Here is a 20,007-nt window from a genome sequence, read left to right as displayed (position 1 = left end):
TTTCCACAAATCAGGCATAGGAAAAAAAATTGCTCGGGATCAATTTAATGCCCCGAATCCCGCAAATTTACCAGGAACAGATATTGTACTTCCACACTTTTTAGTGGGTGATGAAGCGTTTGCCCTTGACACGTATATGATGAAGCCATGTTATAGAAATGATGCGAGAGTGGATCGTGATAAAGCTATCTTCAACTACAGACTATGCCGTGCTAGAAGAGTGACAGAGAATTCATTTGCATTGTTATCACAGGTATTTCGAATATTTTACACACCGATATCAATCAGACCAGAGGTAGTTGATGACTTAATTTTGACCGCTTGTTGTCTGCATAATCTATTACGAGATGCTTATTTAGAACGAAATGACATTCCTTATTATAAAGATGACCCAAAGATATCCCGGCCTACAGACAACATGATACTATTAACCCGGTTTGGTGGCTTTGCAAACCAAGCGGCATTTCAAATTCGGGATTCATTAAAATCATTTTTCTTGCATCCAGCCGGTTAAGTTTCATGGCAAGAAAATAGTATAAATAGAAGAAATTAGTGTTTTCCTACAGTAATTTATTGTAGTATTTAAAATTGCGTACAAGAACTATACATATTAATGTACCACCAAAGTTTCGAGAAAAATATAGAAACATGAGGAGGTACTTACTTGTTTTATTCAGTGTTTGTCCAATTTCCTCCCAAATATTGTCCCTTACAACGTTATCTTTATAAGATTGCAGCTGTACATTGTATAAGGGTGGGTTTTTATTGATTAATTCTATTAATATCTCATCCTCTTGTGATGAAAAAGTCGCCATTTTCACGTGCTTTTCGCTAAAGTCGCCCGCAGCACTGCCTCGGGTGCGACCACGTCGCGTGTCGCAGGACGTTCGTGGGCCGCGCCTACATGTCGCGCGACTCGGTCGATTATCCCTGTCAGTGCTACATATCAATCCACGTGAAGCAGTAGGTCGCGGTCGTGGGTCGCAGTCGCTGGTCGCAGTCGCCGGTCGCCGTCGCTAGGAACCGAATGCTACCTTTAGATATCGTAAGGCGACCGAGTAAAGCGCTTACTCGCTAAAATATGGCTTAAATAATAACTGTCAACTGTCATAAAATTACAGCTGAGAATCCTGTCATTCCTGTCTGATTGTTGTGCAATGATTAAATTTAACCCAAAATAAAATTGTGAAAAAAAAACATCTTTTTCAAATTTTCGTCTGTAAAGGAGAGACAATACTGAAAAATAAATCGAACGAGTCTCGACACAATGTCAAAAATATTTAAGAAGCCGCCCCATTGCAAGGTAAACTTAAAAATCACTAAATTTAAAAAAAAAAATTGTGCCTGTTGCTACCAGATGTGTTTTTTTACAAACTTTTTTCCATTTAGTCATATGAGAACTGTAGTTTTGTTATTTTTAGGGTATAGACGATCATCAAAAATACCTGTCTCGAATAACAAAAACTTTATATTATGGAAGACTGCCAAGAACCGAAATGCTTAGCTTACCAGTAACAGGTGGGTATTTGAATAAATATAGAGAAATAATATGCAGGGTATTTGGTTTACCCACATACCTACAGTGTTACCCAAATAAATGAAGAAATTTATTTTTTATCATTTAATGAATACACCTAGTCCTTTTTATACATAATAGATATGTTGAAATGTATGAAAAAGAATTATATTTAAACAATATTAAAAAATTCTTGTTCCAGTTCTTTCTGCTCTATGAGATTCAAGACAAATTCATAAAATATTCAGAATCTGATTAAATAAGAAATTTAATATGAAAAGGTTAGGCCTAGTATTTTGGCACTTTATCAGAGTAAAAAAAAAACTATTATTAACATAATAAACAATTTTTTTTTTTAATTTTATTTATTTATTTATAACATCATATTATAGTTACACAGTTATAATAAGTTATTACAATATCAAAATTACGCAGTTATATTCCCCTAGATGCAAGCATCTGTATGGGAAGTAATAAATGAACAGTGTACAATAAACATTTTTCTTCTGTTTAACTTATTTTAAAAAAAATATATACATTAATATGAGCTCCTAAGTATATTTATAAAATAATAACAGTGAGGTAATAAAGTACCTAAACAATTTAACAAGGGAAGGCATCTACTAATATTAGGATACAACAGACTTATTAAGATTGTTTACAATATATTCTTTCACTATTTTTGAAAATTTTTTATTTTTGATGTTTCTAATATGTTTAGGTAATAAATTGTACAGTTTTGGTCCTATAAATTTAATGGATCTCTTTCCGAACTCACTATAGCATACAGGAAGAATTAGTTAATAATAATAATAATAATAGACAGTTTATAATAATAATAATAATATAATAATAATAATATAATAATAATAATATAATAATAATATTCAGTTGATTATCTTCATTAGATCTAGTGTTTTGGTTATGGTTTATTGGATATCTAATATTTTCACGATTGTGTATGAAGCAACAAACAGTTATACAGAATAAAGTTCTTATGTTTTTGTAGGTTTCATTATAAATTTCTTTAGTAGGGTATAAGAATGGTTTTTTAAGGATTATTTTTAATATTTTATTCTGCATTATCTGAAGAGGATTTAAAGAATTGTAATGCATACTGCCCCAGAGTAATATTCCATATCTTAGTATTGATTCCACTAAACTTTGGTATATGGTTATAAGCATATTTCTGTCTAAAATATTTCTAATAGTATAAAATTTGTAGATAAAAGTAATTTAATTTTTTTGTTAAATGTGCAGTATGTAAGTCCCATTTCATGTTACTATCAATGATAATTCCCAAATACTTTACATTTGATGCTTCCTGTATTTTATCTGGTAGATTTTGAATATCTAAGTGTGTGAACAATGGTCGATTTATTTTAGTCTTTGAGAATGCAATATAGTTGGTTTTTTGGACATTTAATGTTAATTTGTATATATCAAGCCATTTTTTTACAAGCATAATTCCAGTTTGAGCACATTTTTTTACTTCCTCCCACGTATCTCCGTCAAAAGCAACAACAGTATCATCTGCGTATGAAATAATTATACCGTTTATGTTTAAAGTTGTAAGTGAGTTGATGTACAGAATAAACAACAGAGGTCCCAGAACGGTCCCCTGTGGAATCCCAATTCTCACTGTACATGGGTTACTTAAAGTGTCATCTATTTTAACGTACTGTTGCTGCTCCACAAGATAGTTCGCAAAGACCTGTAACACGGGACCCCTCACCCCGTTTTTCTCGAGGACATCAAGAAGCTGTTTGTGGGGCACCGTGTCAAAGGCCTTCGCCAGATCCAAAAATACTGCTAAGCACTTTTTGCCAAAGTCCAATTTATACCTCACATGTTCAATGAGTTTGTGCATGGCATCGCCAGTACTCAAGCCCGAAGAAAAACCAAACTGGTTTTCAGACAAAAGTCCATTTTTATCCAAAAACCCGGCTAAAATTCCAAAGATGTTCATTTTCATTACTTTTAATCACTGATTACTTATCATTACTCTGCTATTAAGTAATCTCTTGAAGTATTTGTCATTTTGATTACTATGATAACTTTATTACTTTCATTGATATTTCCATATAAATTACTGGTCTTTTTAGCATTGTTTAATCCAAAATTGATATTAAAAGAACTACATGTCTCTATTGTTTTAAGAATATTTATTTAGTATAATAATATTGGGAAAATGAAAATATAGAATTTTTCATATAAAAAAATCAATTAAAATAAAAATCACTTATTAACGCATTTTTGCCCAAATTTACGTAAAAATTTAGTATGTACTTGTATGCCCGAATTATTCAATTTCTTTAAAAAAAGTTATTTTTTACTTTTTTTTAATTATTTTGATGTATAACGTTAAAATTTTGTAGAAAATATAAAAAAAGTGTTTTTGCTTACTTTTAGGTGTTTGTTCCAATTTTGGAACACTGGAAATAAAAGACACCATGACAAAGTTTATCTTTTAATATTATAAACATAGCAAACTTATAATGATAAAAGGTATAAAGAAACAAAATATGCTAATACAGTATGAAAAACATTGTTCATGCAGATTGATATTGCACTTCTCGCACATTTTTGTTGTATTTTTTTAACATAAAGTACAACATCCTTGTTTTAGAGCAAGAACCATCCAGTGATTCAAACCATCAAATTGCATGTTTCCATGTACCCGTTCAACTAAAGGTTTAGATGATTTTCGTCTTTCTCCACCAACACAGGGTTGCGCATTTTTTTTCAAATAACGATTGGTAATCTCTCTTCTGAATTTTAGAAAATCTACTTTCTTACAATTCGGCTGCCGTCTATATATCTGCCAAGCATTATGCATCATGGAGTCTAAGCAGAATGCAAACAATGGCCATCACCATTTTTTCGACCTCACACTAATCCTATAATTCATAATGTTTTGATCCAAGCGATCTACTCCTCCCATATTTTTATTATATTGTGCTATAACAAAGGGTTGAGGAATGGGTACTTTTTTCTTTTCAGTAGATACCCATGTATTGGCAAGGCATATGGGATTAACAGGATCACATGAACTAATTGTCAACACAGGACGATTATCGTTCCACGATGTAATGGTTACCTCAGTTGTTTTATCCATCATATAGCTATATGTTCCTTAAGTTGTTTTTTTGACATCCAATTTAGAGGGAAGGGGACAGTGACCAGTTCTGTTGGGATTTATTGTACCGGTGTAGCCATATCCAATTTTTTGTAACTTATTAACCAATTTTATAGATGAGAAAAATCAATCACCTTATATTTTAAATGGAATATTTTGAGGAAGCTTGGACAATAATGTTCTTACAACAGATCCACCAAGACCTAATTCCATATGTTGCCTATTTTTTTGGTTTCCCTGATAAAATTAAATTAAATAGCTACATGGATCGCACAGAGACCACATCTTATACCCATATCTAATAGGTTTATTTTTAATGAATTGTTTAGCGCCATGTCGTCCAAAATAAGGTACCATGCTTTCGTCGATACTTAATTTTTCGTTAAGAAATGCTTGATTTAAAAACCAAACTCATTTATCATATCAAACAATGGACGTATTTTTGTAAATTTATCTTCTTTATCTAGATTCGAGTTATCTGCACAATGTACATATTTTTTAATCAAATCAAACCTATTTCGTCTCATGGCATTGGCTATTGCAGGATTATAGGTATCAGTATCTGTTTCCCATAACATGCACCACCTAGACACTTGTAGATGACCTGAAACGAATAAAATTGAGACAAAACATTTTAGCTTGTCAATACTAATTCCAAAGTTATGATTACCTTTTTGATTGGCATAAAGGATAAACATATCTTTCAAATTGTTACAAAAATTCAAATAAAAAAAACTTTCGAAGCAAGTTACCGCATCATCATATATATTCTCTTGATCACTAGGATCACATAGGAGAAATAAAGTGCGGAAATTTTGGATCTAAATCGCGATTTTCCCAGTCCCTTTCAAGTTTTCGCCTCGCTTCTGGAAGTCGTGCCAGAGGAATATCGTCTTCACTATCCCATCCTTGATCCTGAGTAGTATCTTCTTCCAACTCATCACCTATAGACACAGCACCAGTTGGTCTAAAAATCCTTGCACTGGCTTCAGCTGCTAACTAGCGTCCACTTAATGGTCAACATCTGTAGCTGGCGCTTCATCATCATCTGAATCTTCTTCTGAATCTAACCCGTCAGCTGGGGGAGTGATAAAAATATCTGCAGCCCAAAACTCTTCATTTTCAACTAACTGCGTTAACTGTTCTGTAGTGTAGAACCTGTAAACAAAGTTAAGCTATACAATGTCATCCAAACCCATTTTTGGAACATCAAAAAGTGGAGGGGTGGGGTAAGACAACTATATTATTTATTTTGTGGTAATACCTCACATATTGTTAAGAACAACCAAACAAATAATGGTAATATATTTTAAGTGCAAATCTAACAAAAGGATGAATGTAAATACTTACTTTCTGGAGGCCATTTTATATGCACTGGTACACAAAACAATTATATTGCTGCGCGACGCTTAAAAAGATGTTCTATGATCTTACAAATGCGCGTTGTCGTGTCCAAAATCATACTAAATCGAAGTGGACAATTCGGGCGATATCTTGGTTTCAGATGGCGGCGTGGAGGGGGTAAAAGAGATGATGTTCCATTATCGGAACACCGGGAACAACTCGGATGTGTTCATTATGGAACACTGGGCAAAAACGGGTTAAAATAAACTATAGATTCTTGTTTGGTTTATTATGTAAGAAAATAATCATTTCCATGTTTTCACCTTTTAATTCTCCTTTCCAATAAGATTTGTCCAATGGTTAAAAAGGTTAAAATTCAAATTGAAAAAGGCTTTTTTTTCAACAAAAGATTGTTATAAACAAATCTTACTTACAGATTTAAAAGACTCCAAGTAAAAAGTAATTATATTAAGTCAAAAAACAATCCACTTTATTTATTTGCAGTATGTTACAAATACCACAAAATTGGTAATTATTTGTGAAGTTGAGTAGGTACTAAAAAAATTACAGATTACTCTAATATGATATTAAATTTAAGAACAGCAATAAAAAATAATATACTTAAAAATAATGAAGAAGTCAAATACAAAAAATAATAAAGAACAGTTGTTACTTAGTATCTGACTGTAGATTCACAAACATGATTTTTGTTTTGTGATGTGATTTTTCATTGTCATTTCTTTGTCAACTTATAGAAGTATCAGTAAGCTATTGCTCAGTTTTCAACAAAATATTCATATAGTTTATTAATTATTGAAAATACAATTAAATGTATTGACAAATACCATCACTCTGTTCAACCGTTATCATTATATGTAAGTTCTAATAATGTTATATCCAAGAGAATTGTGAATTAAGTGAATACCCAAAAATATATCAAACAAGATTTTTGCTCATAGTATTAATCCTGCTGAGCATTTTGGCTCATATAGCAGTTCTAACAACTTTAATGATGATTTGGTAATAATAATATTTTTTAGATGGAGATTAGCCAAAAATGGTATCAGTATAATTTTATTGAATATTCAGTCTGTTAGAAATAAGGTAGATGAATTGAAAATATATAAATCAAGGGGTTGTTCACTCAGGAGAAAAATGTATCACGGAAATCCTATGATTGCCGGGATTTCTACAGAAGTCATAAGGATTTCTGGCGATTACCTCTGATTCTCCTTTATTTGATATTCACAAGGATTTTTTTAATTAAGTGCTGAAAACGTCATTTCATTCAAAGAATCATTTCATAACATGGAAAATTTACTCTAATTATTAAAAAATCAATAAGTTTCATTCATTTATTTATTCAATACTTTACAAATACATACTTTACAAACACCAAGTAGGTATACATGTAAAGTTAAGTAAAGACAAAAGTACATACACATAAATGAAGATTCCTAAAATACATAGTAACAATCATAAATCTCTTAAAACTTATACCTAAGAAAAGACAAAAAAACAGCAAAATAATAATTATATTAAAACAAACTAACCACCAAACCACATCAAATATATAAAAAAAGAATAAAGCTTTCATTATTCCTAATGTAGTAAAAACTTAATTTCTTTTAGAGCAACATTTAAAATATCTACATGTATCTCACTTAGAACTTAATTATTCACAGACTTCATACAATTAAAAGGAGATTTATTTCTAGACCTAGCATAAAATATTTTTCCATAGTTTTGGATTCTATGTCTACTCTTGAAAATTAAATATTTTAATAAAGATGGGTAGATCTCAGAGGGAACAATGAAGAAGGGTTTGATTGGCGAAAAAATTTTTGTGTTTGAGGAGATTTCACACACTTATAATGCAGTAACTTTAACTATGCAGCACAAACAACAAAAAGTCAAAAACGTAAAGCCACACGTAATAACTAGAACAATCTAGTAATTCTAATGCTAAAATGGTGCCCCCTCCATATAGTGGCTCGCCGCGACTGCGTATTTCGAATTGTGAAGGGGATTGCGGGTTTTCCGACGAATTATTATGAGCGACTTCCGCGATTGCCGGCGATTTCTCGAGGATTGCCCGATTTCCGGCAGCTTTTATGCGATTTCTGGCATTTCTTACTGATTTCGGCTGAAATGTACATGTATTGCCGGTCGTGAACAACCCCTCGATATAAATATATAATAAGTTAACATTTCTTCTTAAACAGACATTTGTTGAATTCTGAATTGTCTATTGCAAACATTTTAATTTGTATGTGCTAGGCATATATAGTTCTCTTTCTGAAAATGGTGAACTTATAAATAAATTGAAAACTTGATTGTCTAGTATCTTGGTCAGTGGTAATTGGCTTATTTGAGGTGATTTTAATGTTAACTTTCTTAATAAATGCAACACTCAAATTGTGTCTTTGTGCAATCTTCTGCAGTCTTTCAATTTGTGCATGCATGTTACTGAGCCAATCGTAACAGAGCATTCATGTCCATTAATAGATTATGTATGTACGAACCTGGGTAGGGAAAACATTGTGTCTCAATGCTTTAGTGCAGGGCTGTCTTGTTGCATCTGTCACTCTTTAAGAGACTGTTCTTGTTTTGTTTTGTTTAATTGATGGCTCTGCTACGAGGCAATTTGCCAGCACGATTTGGAGATTCGAGAAAACCGTCGGGTAATTACCCTGTTCCCCGAATCGACACTTTCACTATATTAAATTATCAATCACAATCGAAACTTTTCAATGCACGATGTCGCCTCCCCACGATGCATCCGGCATCATCCGGCCTGGTTACCGGCGTGAATAGGATCAGCTACCACCGGCAAGGGGTAGGGAAGGGTCTGGGAAAGAGATTTAAAGGATAGGAAGGACTAACAACCACGTGTTGATGGGATGAAGGATAACGCGGAAGTGGGATAGAAACTTTCATAAAGTTTAATTCTGAAAGGCACGTTGTACTAACGGCAAGGGGTAGGAAGGGGTCAAGGAAAGGAATCCGTGGGATAGGAAAGGACAAGAACAACGTGTTGACTGGGTGAAGGATGATGCGGAAGTGCTTTAAGAGTCTGAAACCAGCTAAAATAAAACATGGTAGGCTGTATACCAAAAGAAATTATGCTAGATTTAGCTGCCTCTGTGATGTAGTGAATTGGAACAGAATCTTAGACTGTTATATTTGAGAATTTTAGTTCTGTTATTTAAAAAAAATTTAATCAAGTTTTCCAATTGTTGTTAATAAAAGAAGCTCAGGTATAGAAGCGGCTTAAGAATATCAGGAAAGAACATGCAATCTCCGCATTACATTTATAAATTTTCTCTTAATAATGAGGCATTTTTAAATTATTTTAATAATTGCCATAGAGTATAAAGAAAGTCCAATTTATCTTTCTAATAGGTTGTATTTTGTTGAGAGTAGTAAAAAAAAAAGTAATGGATCTTCAAACAAATCAAGTCCTGGTAGATTGTGACTGAGCTAAGGGAAAAGAACATTGGTCTTCAAATGGCTTAAAAATTAAGTGCAAATAAAATCAATTGTATTGCACTGTAGCATTGCAACTGATCTAACAAGCAGCATTTCTAGCAAATGTAAGGCTGAAGCTTTTTTAAAAAATATTACCCTGTTACGAAAGTGCATTCTACTGGATGTCTCACATGAACAGCAGATTTCTTGTGGAGTTCCACTGGGCTCTGTCCTTGGGCCGCTACTATTTCTGTTGTACATCAATGACCTTAACAATGTTTGCAGATGACATTTCTATTATATGACATGAAAAAAAATTAAGCAAAGAAAGGTCACCATAGAATCTGACTGGTAAAGATTAAGGATGGGTGTGATGCAAAGCATATGTACTTCTACACTTCTAATATGAACTTATTGTGCTTTAAATGTCAGATAGATAATGTTAGTAAGAATAATGATAGGGTATGAAACAAGCTTTTGGGTATAACAGTTGATACTGACCTTAGGTATCAAGAACATCTTAATATGGTGTGTAATGTGTGATCTAAGCAATAAAACGCTTTTGAAAAGTCGCAAAACACTGCTGCAGCCTCCTCCCTCTGATTCAGCCTCAGATAGAGTTTTTCCAGGAAGTTGAATATTGCATCACATGTATTTTTCTTATTCTGAAATCCACACTGAGTAACGATTAATAGTTTGTGTTTGGCAAGAAAATTCAAATATCAAGCTATACTCTATTTCAGAAGTGTGTAGAGCAATAAAACCTCATTAGGTATGCAAAAGTGGTACCTGGTGATCCACCAATATTTTATGCCACTACCTTAGTTGGGTATTAGTTTCAATGTAAAATTCTTTCTTTTCGTTGATTGCAGGTAGTGCCACCCGGTTTTGGGTCAATTTATGAGTTTTGCCCATTGTTACCCACTGATAAACATTGAAAACGGTTCGCCAAAGGCGTGCAACTGGGACTTGTTTTTTACCTTATAATTAATGTACTTAAATGCTATTTTATTTTAGAAAGTTACTTTTGTTTAAATAGAATAATATATTTTTTTCACAAATTTATTGAACATAATATGTAGAGTAAAACAGTTGAAAATGTCACTTTTGGATCTGGCACTTTTTGAACAGTGTATAACAATTTTAAATTATAATAGATTGTAGTCTTCTTCGTCATCTGACGAACTGTCATCACCTCTTGACATTATAATTAAAGGATCGACTGTCTGATCGATGAGGTTGTCAAGCTCCATTAAAATTTTGTCTAGGGTGGGTATTTCCTTTTTAAAATAAAAAGAGTGAACTTTTCTTCGAATTATACATTTAGCATTTTCATCAAGGACTTTTGTAGGTCGTCCTGGCTTTTGCTTGCGAGATTCCACTTGACCTGCTACTTTTCTTTCCCGCAACAATTTGAAAATGGTGGACTTTCCAATTCCACTCATTCGAGAACATTTTTCAACAATTTCTTGCACAGTAAAACTAGGGTAATCGTGTTTTATGCAATCATGTACATTTAAAATAATAACTTTTTCACTCAGCGATAGTGGAGAATTTTTAGTACATCTTTTCGTTGGACTGAATACCTCAATTTTTTAAATATTGGGATAATAATATTGTAATTACACTACCGCGTAGCAGTGACTACTAACGTTTAAAATATGATTTAAAAGTATTTATAGTCTGTATATATTACCTGACCCCATTTTTGCATGTTAAAAAGCGTTAAAAGATAGGTACCTATACAAAAGGATTAAAAGTATTTATTCAGTATTTAATCTCTTTCAAAATAAAGGCATTTAATCCGTGAAAATTAAATTCATAAATATTATAAGTACCTGCGCCTATGAACTACCACGAAATGTAGCCAAACAGAACGGAATTCCCCAGTTTATTGCTCTATACACTTCTGAAATAGAGTACTGGAAATATGCCTCAATTAAAAGAGCGATTTATAGCAACAATCACAACCAACACCTGATCCGGCAACCTGCAAAGCATTCTCAATGAAATATTGTCAATACCCGATGAATTCTTATGTTTGATTTGCCTAAATATGCTGTTTACTTCATTTGTATCTGTGTGAATCAGGCTAAACGAGTCTCTGACCGATATATTAGTTAGATAACTCACAGGATTAACGTGAGAAGAATTTTGGGACGTCTACTTTTCAGCAATTGAGCAGTAAAGATCATTAAAGGTGTTCACATCAATATCAAGATTATCACCTTGATGAGCACTGGTGCCTTTTAAATTATTCACTATGTTCCAGATTCTTTTGGTTTATTTCCTGCCTTAGTAATTCTATCATCAAAATAATTATGTTTTGCAATCTTAATTACTTTATGGTATATTGATTAATTTTTTTTTGGAAAATTATTCTCAAAAAGGTAAACCATTGTTTTCTTAAAAATGACCCAGAGGTGATTCAATTATTGATTCCGATTCGGTTTCCTGGCATTGGTGTAAAAAAACAGCTAAAGTTTGCCCCACTGTAAATCCTACTTTTCTTATATTTTTTTTTATCTTTTCTTTTAAATTAAGGGTTACACATGCAACTATAGTTCATGGTCAGATAGACCAAAAGGCACTTCTTCACTTGACCTCAGTGAAAATTGAGATAGCAGGGTTTCTAGGTAATCAAAAAACTGATATAAATGATTACTAGTACTAGGCCTGTAAATCCACAAAATATAAACATTTAGTTCTTTATCATAAATTATTGAAAATTCACCTTCTACTAACTCTAACTACTTACCAGTCATATTGACATGTTTGATTAAATTTTTAATGTTCACTTTTAAATATATCTTTGGTTTAGAATGGCTTTGTCAACAACCTTGTTAATGATAATAAAGCTACTTTTGAATTGAATTGCATTTCAATTAAAAATGGGTTTTAACCTAGGTAGGATCCCACCCTTATTAAGGGGTTAAAAATAGCAATGATATTAGAGCCTTCAGATTTTTGATTATTTGGAAGTCTTGTATTAACTTAAGTAATCAGATAAAATCGACTAGGTTACAGTCTTTATAATTAAGGTTATTTAATATATTATACAAAGATATCACAGCCCGTGTTTTCCTTCTAATAGGATAAGAATAATAAATGAAAAACTATCCAGCATACTTCTATAAGAAACCATGTATGAATAGGAGTTATTATCTATGACTTAAAGATAGAAGAACTAGTATGACATACGATAGAAAAGATTGCAGATTTTTTTTTTACGTTTTCTATTTGATTTATATGGACTGTGTTTTTGATATTTTATGCAATGCTTAGTGCTTAGTGCTTAGTCATTCCTATTGTAATGAAAAATGCAAACATATATTAAGAATATAAAGGCAAAAGATCTGCAACAACTAACAAGCGGTAAAACAGGCGCCCTAAAAAAAAAAGTCAAAAAGGGAACTGAGCTTTTTATTAGTTCACCAAGGTCTTATTGTCGTTGAAATATACAAGGCAGATGATGGGATTGAAAGCCATAAATTATTTTGCTGGTGATATATCGTGGGTTCAATGTAGCAAACTCAGGTTGATTTAGGAAAATTAGGCATGTAACTTGTTTGTAAAGACCATAGATATGAAGAGTGTACTCTTTTTTTTTCAAAGTCAAATAAAGCGTTATGGTTTAAACACCTAGATACTGTTAACACAACTCTAATGATAAAAAATAAAACTACCAGGGCCCCGGTAATTAGTGACAACAGATTAGCTTGTGTATAATGTCTTCACAGATGGCACCAATGTTGCTACTGTATATAAGTACTTTCTTGCCGACAGAATGATGAGGGTAGACACTTTCCATCAATTTAGCGGATTTTCTGGTTTCATTAAAAGATCTTATAGATATCGGCTATATAGGAACCACATACTAAAATTGCTACATCAATGTTTTCATTTTTGAGCAGATGCAATTCATTGTCAGATTGACATAAATTCCGGCGATCTGCTTTTATCATCCGAGCTACTTCGGTTTATTCTAAACGTTCCTAAGCCATTTTCAGAGTATGTTCGGACAAAAAAACTTTTATTTTAAAACGTGGATCTAGCAAAGCACCTGTTCCCATCTAGTTATTATTTTCCACGCCAGAAAACGTGGTTAAACTACTTTGCTTTTGCAAGCACTTTTGCTTCGGAAGTTCTAGCTGTGATTTGTTTGAAAGGTTTGACGATAGTACATTTTTTATTAAGGAACTGTCATTCTGTTCGTTTAAACGTATAAAATGTTGGTATTTCAACGGGTAACATGGTCCATTTTGAATGAGCAAAACGCCCAACTTGTCCTCACTTTGTCAATCGTACAGCTGCATTATCTATAGTTGCCGTTCAAACTTTTTCTTATTATTCGTTATTCTCCATTCATTGGCAACTCTAAATAATTCTTCTTTTGAATGTTGGACCGTGTCGACATTTAAAAGAAGAATTTTGTAAAAAGAATGTTGAATAACGTAAAACACTATATTTTCATTCATTCTTTGATGGTTGAAATATGATGGTTCACCTTCCGTCCAGTCCTGATTTATAAGCAAATGACTTCTTTTTATTCCAATTTTCCAAGGATAAATTGCGTGGTCAACTTCTTTCGGCGCCTGAAGTAGCTGTTCATACCATATTTTGGAAGTACCTCAATCGGAATTGAAAGTGTTACGAAAATTGCTTCGAGCGCCTGCAAGAGTGTATAAATAAATAGTTCGAAAAACAATAAAGCCATCTTACCGTATGTATATAATAAATTACCGTGTTCATTATGTATGTGAGTATGTATGTTTCAATCGTGACATTGGTTCAAACTAAATAGCCAGTATCTGTGTTCATTATTAGCAGTAAAATATAAATATTGACCCTTGTATAGATCTTTAAGTTGCTAATTTGTTGCAGAACTAGCCGTGGAAATATTCTCGGAAGCTCAAAAAGGTAGGTCTTTGGAGAGACTTCACTTTAACACGGCATCAGAAATATCTAGAAATGCTTGCGTATCACCATGCTCTCTTGTCTTGGCAATGCTTTATTTCGAAAGATTAAAGAAATGTAACATTGATTATCTTGAGAGGACCATGCCTTCAGACTTATTCTTGGTTTCACTGGTAAGAGTGTACCCAATTATAACTAAAAAAGATTTAATGTCATTTTTGGTAGATGGTCTCTTCGAAATTTCTTTTTGATGATGGACAAGTTGATGAAGTTTTCATGGATGAATGGGCCGCTTCTTCTGGGATGACTTGCAAAGAATTAGTCAAACTTGAAAAGGACTTTCTTAAGGCTATAGTAATGTTTTTATACAATTTTTTTTTATCTTGTCTTAAACCGATATTTTTTTAGGATTGGGAATTATTTGTGAGCGAACTGTTATTTTGGGATAAATTACATCAAATAGAGAGTTTTTTGGCTCTCAAACAAGGAAAGGAACGAGGGCATTTTACGTACACAGAACTGGAAACCTTGGGAGGTGTTGCACTTAAAGGTATTTCATTTATGGGTCTTATAATATAATAATCGATTTGTTTTAATATTTTACATTGAATTTTTTAGATTTGCACAACTTACTACATTGTGTCATAGCTGTCTCGATGATTCTGGCCGCAACATATACAGCAGCACTCTTTACAATTGTCGGATCATTTGCTATCGCCAGTACCATTCCTGGTACAAGTCTTTACCAAATTAAGGAAACCACTGTGCCAATTACTAAGAATGACGTGTTGAATGATTATTCTGCTCCAAGTGTATCAGTAACCAATCAGTCAAATATCGTAACTTTCCAGAAACATCATTTGGGTTCAGAGTTTAATGCTGTTAAAGTCTTAAAGGCTAGCATTTTATTAGCTTCGATTAAATCTGACAACAGCTCGGCACAAATTTCGACTTCTAAAGAATGTAGAGAAAACTGTCAACAGGTGAATTGGGATTGGTGGAATATACCGATCATGACTTGGCTGTCAAGGACTTCAGAGTTCGTTAAGAGTTTCGAGTTGGAAATGCCCGTTTTTTGGAATTATGTTTACTTCTTGGAAAATAAAATAAATAATGAGAAATATGCATTTGTGGGCGATCATATACAAAAGGCGACTAAGACCCGGATTCAGGATCAGTTGGAAAGGAGTTGGCATGAAGAATGGACCGATAGTATAAAATGCCACTTGCCTTACTATAATTTGTTATCTTATTTGCAAACTGTCAAATCCTAAGAATGCAATCGATAACAGAAATACACATATATTATATTTTCTTTATTTTTCATAATACTGTATTTAGGCAAATTCACTGTTTACATCATATAATCAGACTTATTTTTTCAGCCCCTTCTAAATAATAATAGCTTTTATTTTAATAACTACGAACGAAACATTTTGCACAAACCTGTGGCATGAACGATTTTTTTTTGTTTCAAAAGCTGTTCAAGAATATTTGTTAATTTTTGGGAAATTATAATTTTTTTGGCCATACTTATTTTTTTATTCATATTCCTTTGTTAATAGGGTTTGCAATTTCGGATGGTTTTTGGGATTGAAAGATTGAATTCCGGGAGTAATACCGAAAATCCATAAAATGTAATTTTTTTGCGTGTTTACTTAAGAATTACGTTAAATAGTGTGCGATTTTAAGGAGTTTTCTAAAAAATTCATATAATTCGATGTTTTTTTTTTTAAGAAAAATACAAAATTATCGAGCCTTAAATTGCTAAACAGATTTTTAAAAATCGTAAGGATCGGTTTACTGTTAAAGAAGCGTTCAATTATTACGTATTCTTATCCACTTTGTAGGGATTGTTGACCCCACGCCTCTTCTCGTAACACATCAAAACAGACGATGTCCAAAAGGAACAAAATTCAATACTTAATTTTTTTTTCGCCAATTGAATTATTAAATTTAATTACTGAAATTGCTATTTATACAGAAAACTATTTTTTTTCTTAAAGCAGTAAATCTATCCGTGACTTTTTGTTCATTCACTAGAGGTATGCGTATCCGTAAAATGACGTTATATTTTTGGTGTTTTCGGTTTTGACCTCCCGCAATTGCTCAATTTATTTTTATGCTTTAATTGCAAAGAGGTTCTCGGATCCCATAGAGGTTTTCTGGCATAAATGAATAAAATCAATCATTCGTTATCTAATATCCCATGTTTTTGGCTTAAATCTTTGCCATATTCGCCTATTAATACTACAAAATAAATAAACAAATAAAACAATATTTAAATAAACAAAGAGAAACTGTAACTAATAAAAGCTATAACCTAAACTCAATTGACACTAGCTAAAAACCTGACAAAAATAATAACAATTAATATTATATATACATGCTAAAAGTTAAAATATTGTCCTCATTGGCGCAAAGCTCGAAGGTAAGTCCCTGGTTCTCCTTCTCCTCCATTATGTTGTTGGAAAGATTGAAAGTTCCAAATAATTTTGGGACTGTCTTTTTATTAAAAAACCACAATCGCCACATTTAAAATATGTGAAACCCTGGGTCGAACCCAAATTCGACTTTCTAAAGAAAATGGTTCAAATAATAACGACTAATAAAAAATGAACAGAAATTTTTTTCGTAAAAACTCAAAAATAACAATAAAAAACAAAATGACTGCTATTTCATATAGGATAAAAATCTCTTTGAACGGGACAAAAATAAAAATCTAATTAAAAATATGATTCCGGGGATAATAATCTTTTTGGTGCAATATCTACATTTTGACTGCAATTTTACCAGAGATAAAAATCTTTGACACAATTTAAATATTGCATTATAAAGAGTCTTCCTTAAAATTATTAACGCCATCGATTATTATCGATTTATTAATTTCTGAATAATATTCCTTTCGAATTTTTGATCCTTAAACAGACTGATCTCCTTACCCCTCTGGTGCGTTACGTAACGCATTATTTTTTTTTAATTATTTTTAATGTTGTTCATGTTTTGATGTTGTTTAAAGATTGAATTTTTAATTGAACTGTTTTATTCAAACCTTTGCTAAACGATATTGGGACTTAGGTATTCGAAGACTGGAACATTAACCTCTGACACTTTGTGTGTAGTATTCTTTACCATTACTGATAAATATCTTTCATTCGTTGTGTGCATGATAATTAATTTTTATCATACCACTGGCATTCTGTCCATGGAGTAGTCAGCCATTCTGTTTCATCCATGATTGGAAGACTCGAATCTACAGAGTTTTCGTTAAAATTGCAATGACAAGGTCTGTTGTACAAAGTAGTTCTGAATAATTTCTCGTGAACGTGAATTTTTGCTTTTGTTGAATATAGGTATAAAAAAACTGATTCAGATGATCAATTATACATTCTATCGACGTTTCGATCTCTATGAAACCATCCTCAGGACCAATTTTATACAATTAAAATCACATTGAATAAAATTAATTATTTTGAAAAAGTGATTATAAAACTTAACTAAAATAAAAAAAAACTCACACTTAACACAATTTCCAAACCTTCCAAATTTAAAAAGCCAAAAGGTCACAATAGATATCATAAGAATGATTCTGTAATATCATAATTAATATAATAGGTCCATGCTCTAGAGTTTTTTTAATGCTAACTCTTTTCTTTTATTTTGGTATAATCATTTATGTTAGAAGATGAATTTGGGCAAAAGCTGAGAGACAATCGTTTCAAGCAGCTAATCTTCTTATCAATTCTTCATATAAGAAAAAAGCAAAACATTGATAAGGTTTGTTATACATTTTTTTTGATAAATATACCTGGGGCCTCTCATAGTGTTAGATCTTATTTTTCACATTTATGTTGCTAATTAGGTTGAAATAGAGAGCCCTGACGATGATCTCATAGAGATCGAAACGTCGATAAAATAAGTAATTGATCGTCTGAAGCAGTTTTTTACCTTTATCCAACTAAAGCAATAATTAAGAAAACTTATAAACTCAGGTTACGAGAAATAGGTAATTCACTTCTAACACGTCTTTGGAAATATGCTGACAACAAGAAATATAAGATTTGTAGGAACCATCAAAGATAAACATGGAAATGATACCAGCATATCAAAACATGGGGAAACGCTACAAGACAGTTTGCAAATTTTAAGCACCACAAGTTGTTTTTACTGCATTGTAACCAAAAACAGGTATTACGTTTTGCACATAAGTAGATCAATAAACAACATCTTTTCATAATTTACCTTTACCCGATAATCCCTTTAAGGGGAAATTTGCTAATACGTTTCGGTAATTTAATTTAAAATTTTGAATGTAGAAATAAGTTTCATGCAATAAGAAGTTACCTAATTAAAGAAAACCATAAATAATTGTAAGATTAAGGTGGCTCCTACATTACCAAGTAATATTTATAGCTCTTTTCGTGATTCATAGTGGGAAGTATTCAGCAAAATTTTCGAATCTAATAATTTAAAACAAAAATATAAATTAAATAGGTCTATATCACAACAAATTGGCCATCAAAACAATGGCTCTGAATCTAAAACAAAATAGTTTATTAATCTTACCAATACCACTTTTCCCGGTACCTACCTTAAACTAAATAAAGATTCTACGGTCACTACCCAGAATAAAATGAGCAAAATCTTAGATAGACTTATTTTGCCATCAGGTGTAAAGAAAAAGAAAAGGGGAAGAAACTTAAATGTAATAATAGTATTTTTCCAAAAATTTGCTTACAAAAGGAATGTTACATTAAGGCCCTTAGTAAGCATTATTGGTTTTTGGCCAGATTTTAATTGATGGTGCATTTGAGAGAGATCATCATTATACGAAAATTTCCTTTAAAGTTGTCAACTTATTGCAAGATTTTCAATTACCACCATATTATGTCTTAGTATTATTGGATGGTATTTCCTTGTTTATAAATATTCCGACAGACCTTCTCATTGCAATTTTAACGAAAAAGTGGGACCTAATAAAAGACCGATGTACTTTATATTTGCAAGAAGTTCTAGACCTCCTATATAAATTTCTTATTTCAATTTTAATGGACAGTTTTACCAGCAAGTTTTTGGATAAGATATGGGTGATTGTCGCAATGAACATATGCATTAATTAATTTTTTGAGAGAAGACCTTTTAAATTGCCATTTTCCAACGATCGTCATGACATTATTACTAGCGAGTTTAACTTAATATTTGAGTAAAAATTTGAAGAGTAGAGCACTACAACTATCTCATATCGACTAAAATAGAAAGAATCTTCTTAAAATATGTAAAAAACTTTGTTTTAAATAATAACTATTTACATAAATTAATTAAAAAAATATTGTTTAAAACTAATCTAGCGGCTCAAAAACAAGTGAAAAATGCGGAAAAAAATCTTTAAAATACCCTATGTCAGTAATCTTTCTAAAAAGATTTCAAGAGAACTTAATGACGATAATATCAACATTGCTTTTAAGAAAGAAAACGCTACCAAACAGTTATTTTCAAATTTAAAAACAAAGAAACCAAAGAATTTAGAAAGTAATACAATCTATAAATTTCCATATTGTGAATACAATGAAATCGATGTAAACATTGGTCAAGGGTCATGATATTCCAAAACTAGAATTTC

The 20,007-nt window shown here is 31.9% G+C and overlaps 1 protein-coding gene across 1 annotated transcript; it reads left to right on the top strand.

Annotated features, from left to right (window-relative positions):
• The first annotated feature begins 1,123 nt into the window (after positions 1 to 1,123).
• LOC126741668 (protein CNPPD1) lies at positions 1,124 to 15,919 on the top strand. The gene is made up of 6 exons (XM_050448208.1): positions 1,124 to 1,303; positions 1,422 to 1,518; positions 14,355 to 14,560; positions 14,613 to 14,741; positions 14,796 to 14,937; positions 15,006 to 15,919. The coding sequence occupies exons 1-6, from the start codon at positions 1,268 to 1,270 to the stop codon at positions 15,659 to 15,661; spliced, it is 1,266 nt and encodes a 421-aa protein (XP_050304165.1). The 5' UTR covers positions 1,124 to 1,267; the 3' UTR covers positions 15,662 to 15,919.
• The last annotated feature ends 4,088 nt before the right edge of the window (positions 15,920 to 20,007 follow it).

Source organism: Anthonomus grandis, chromosome 10, assembly GCF_022605725.1.
Source record: "Anthonomus grandis grandis chromosome 10, icAntGran1.3, whole genome shotgun sequence".
NCBI classification, from domain to species: Eukaryota; Metazoa; Arthropoda; class Insecta; order Coleoptera; family Curculionidae; genus Anthonomus; species Anthonomus grandis.
This window is presented reverse-complemented; position numbering and strand designations above follow the sequence as displayed.

Coding starts and splice junctions, on each gene's coding strand:
- LOC126741668 (XM_050448208.1), top strand. CDS start 1,268: ATGTCAAAAATATTTAAGAAGCCGCCCCATTGCAAG. Junction 14,742..14,795: donor AGGACTTTCTTAAGGCTATA/GTAATGTTTTTA, acceptor ATATTTTTTTAG/GATTGGGAATTATTTGTGAG. Junction 14,938..15,005: donor GGGAGGTGTTGCACTTAAAG/GTATTTCATTTA, acceptor TGAATTTTTTAG/ATTTGCACAACTTACTACAT.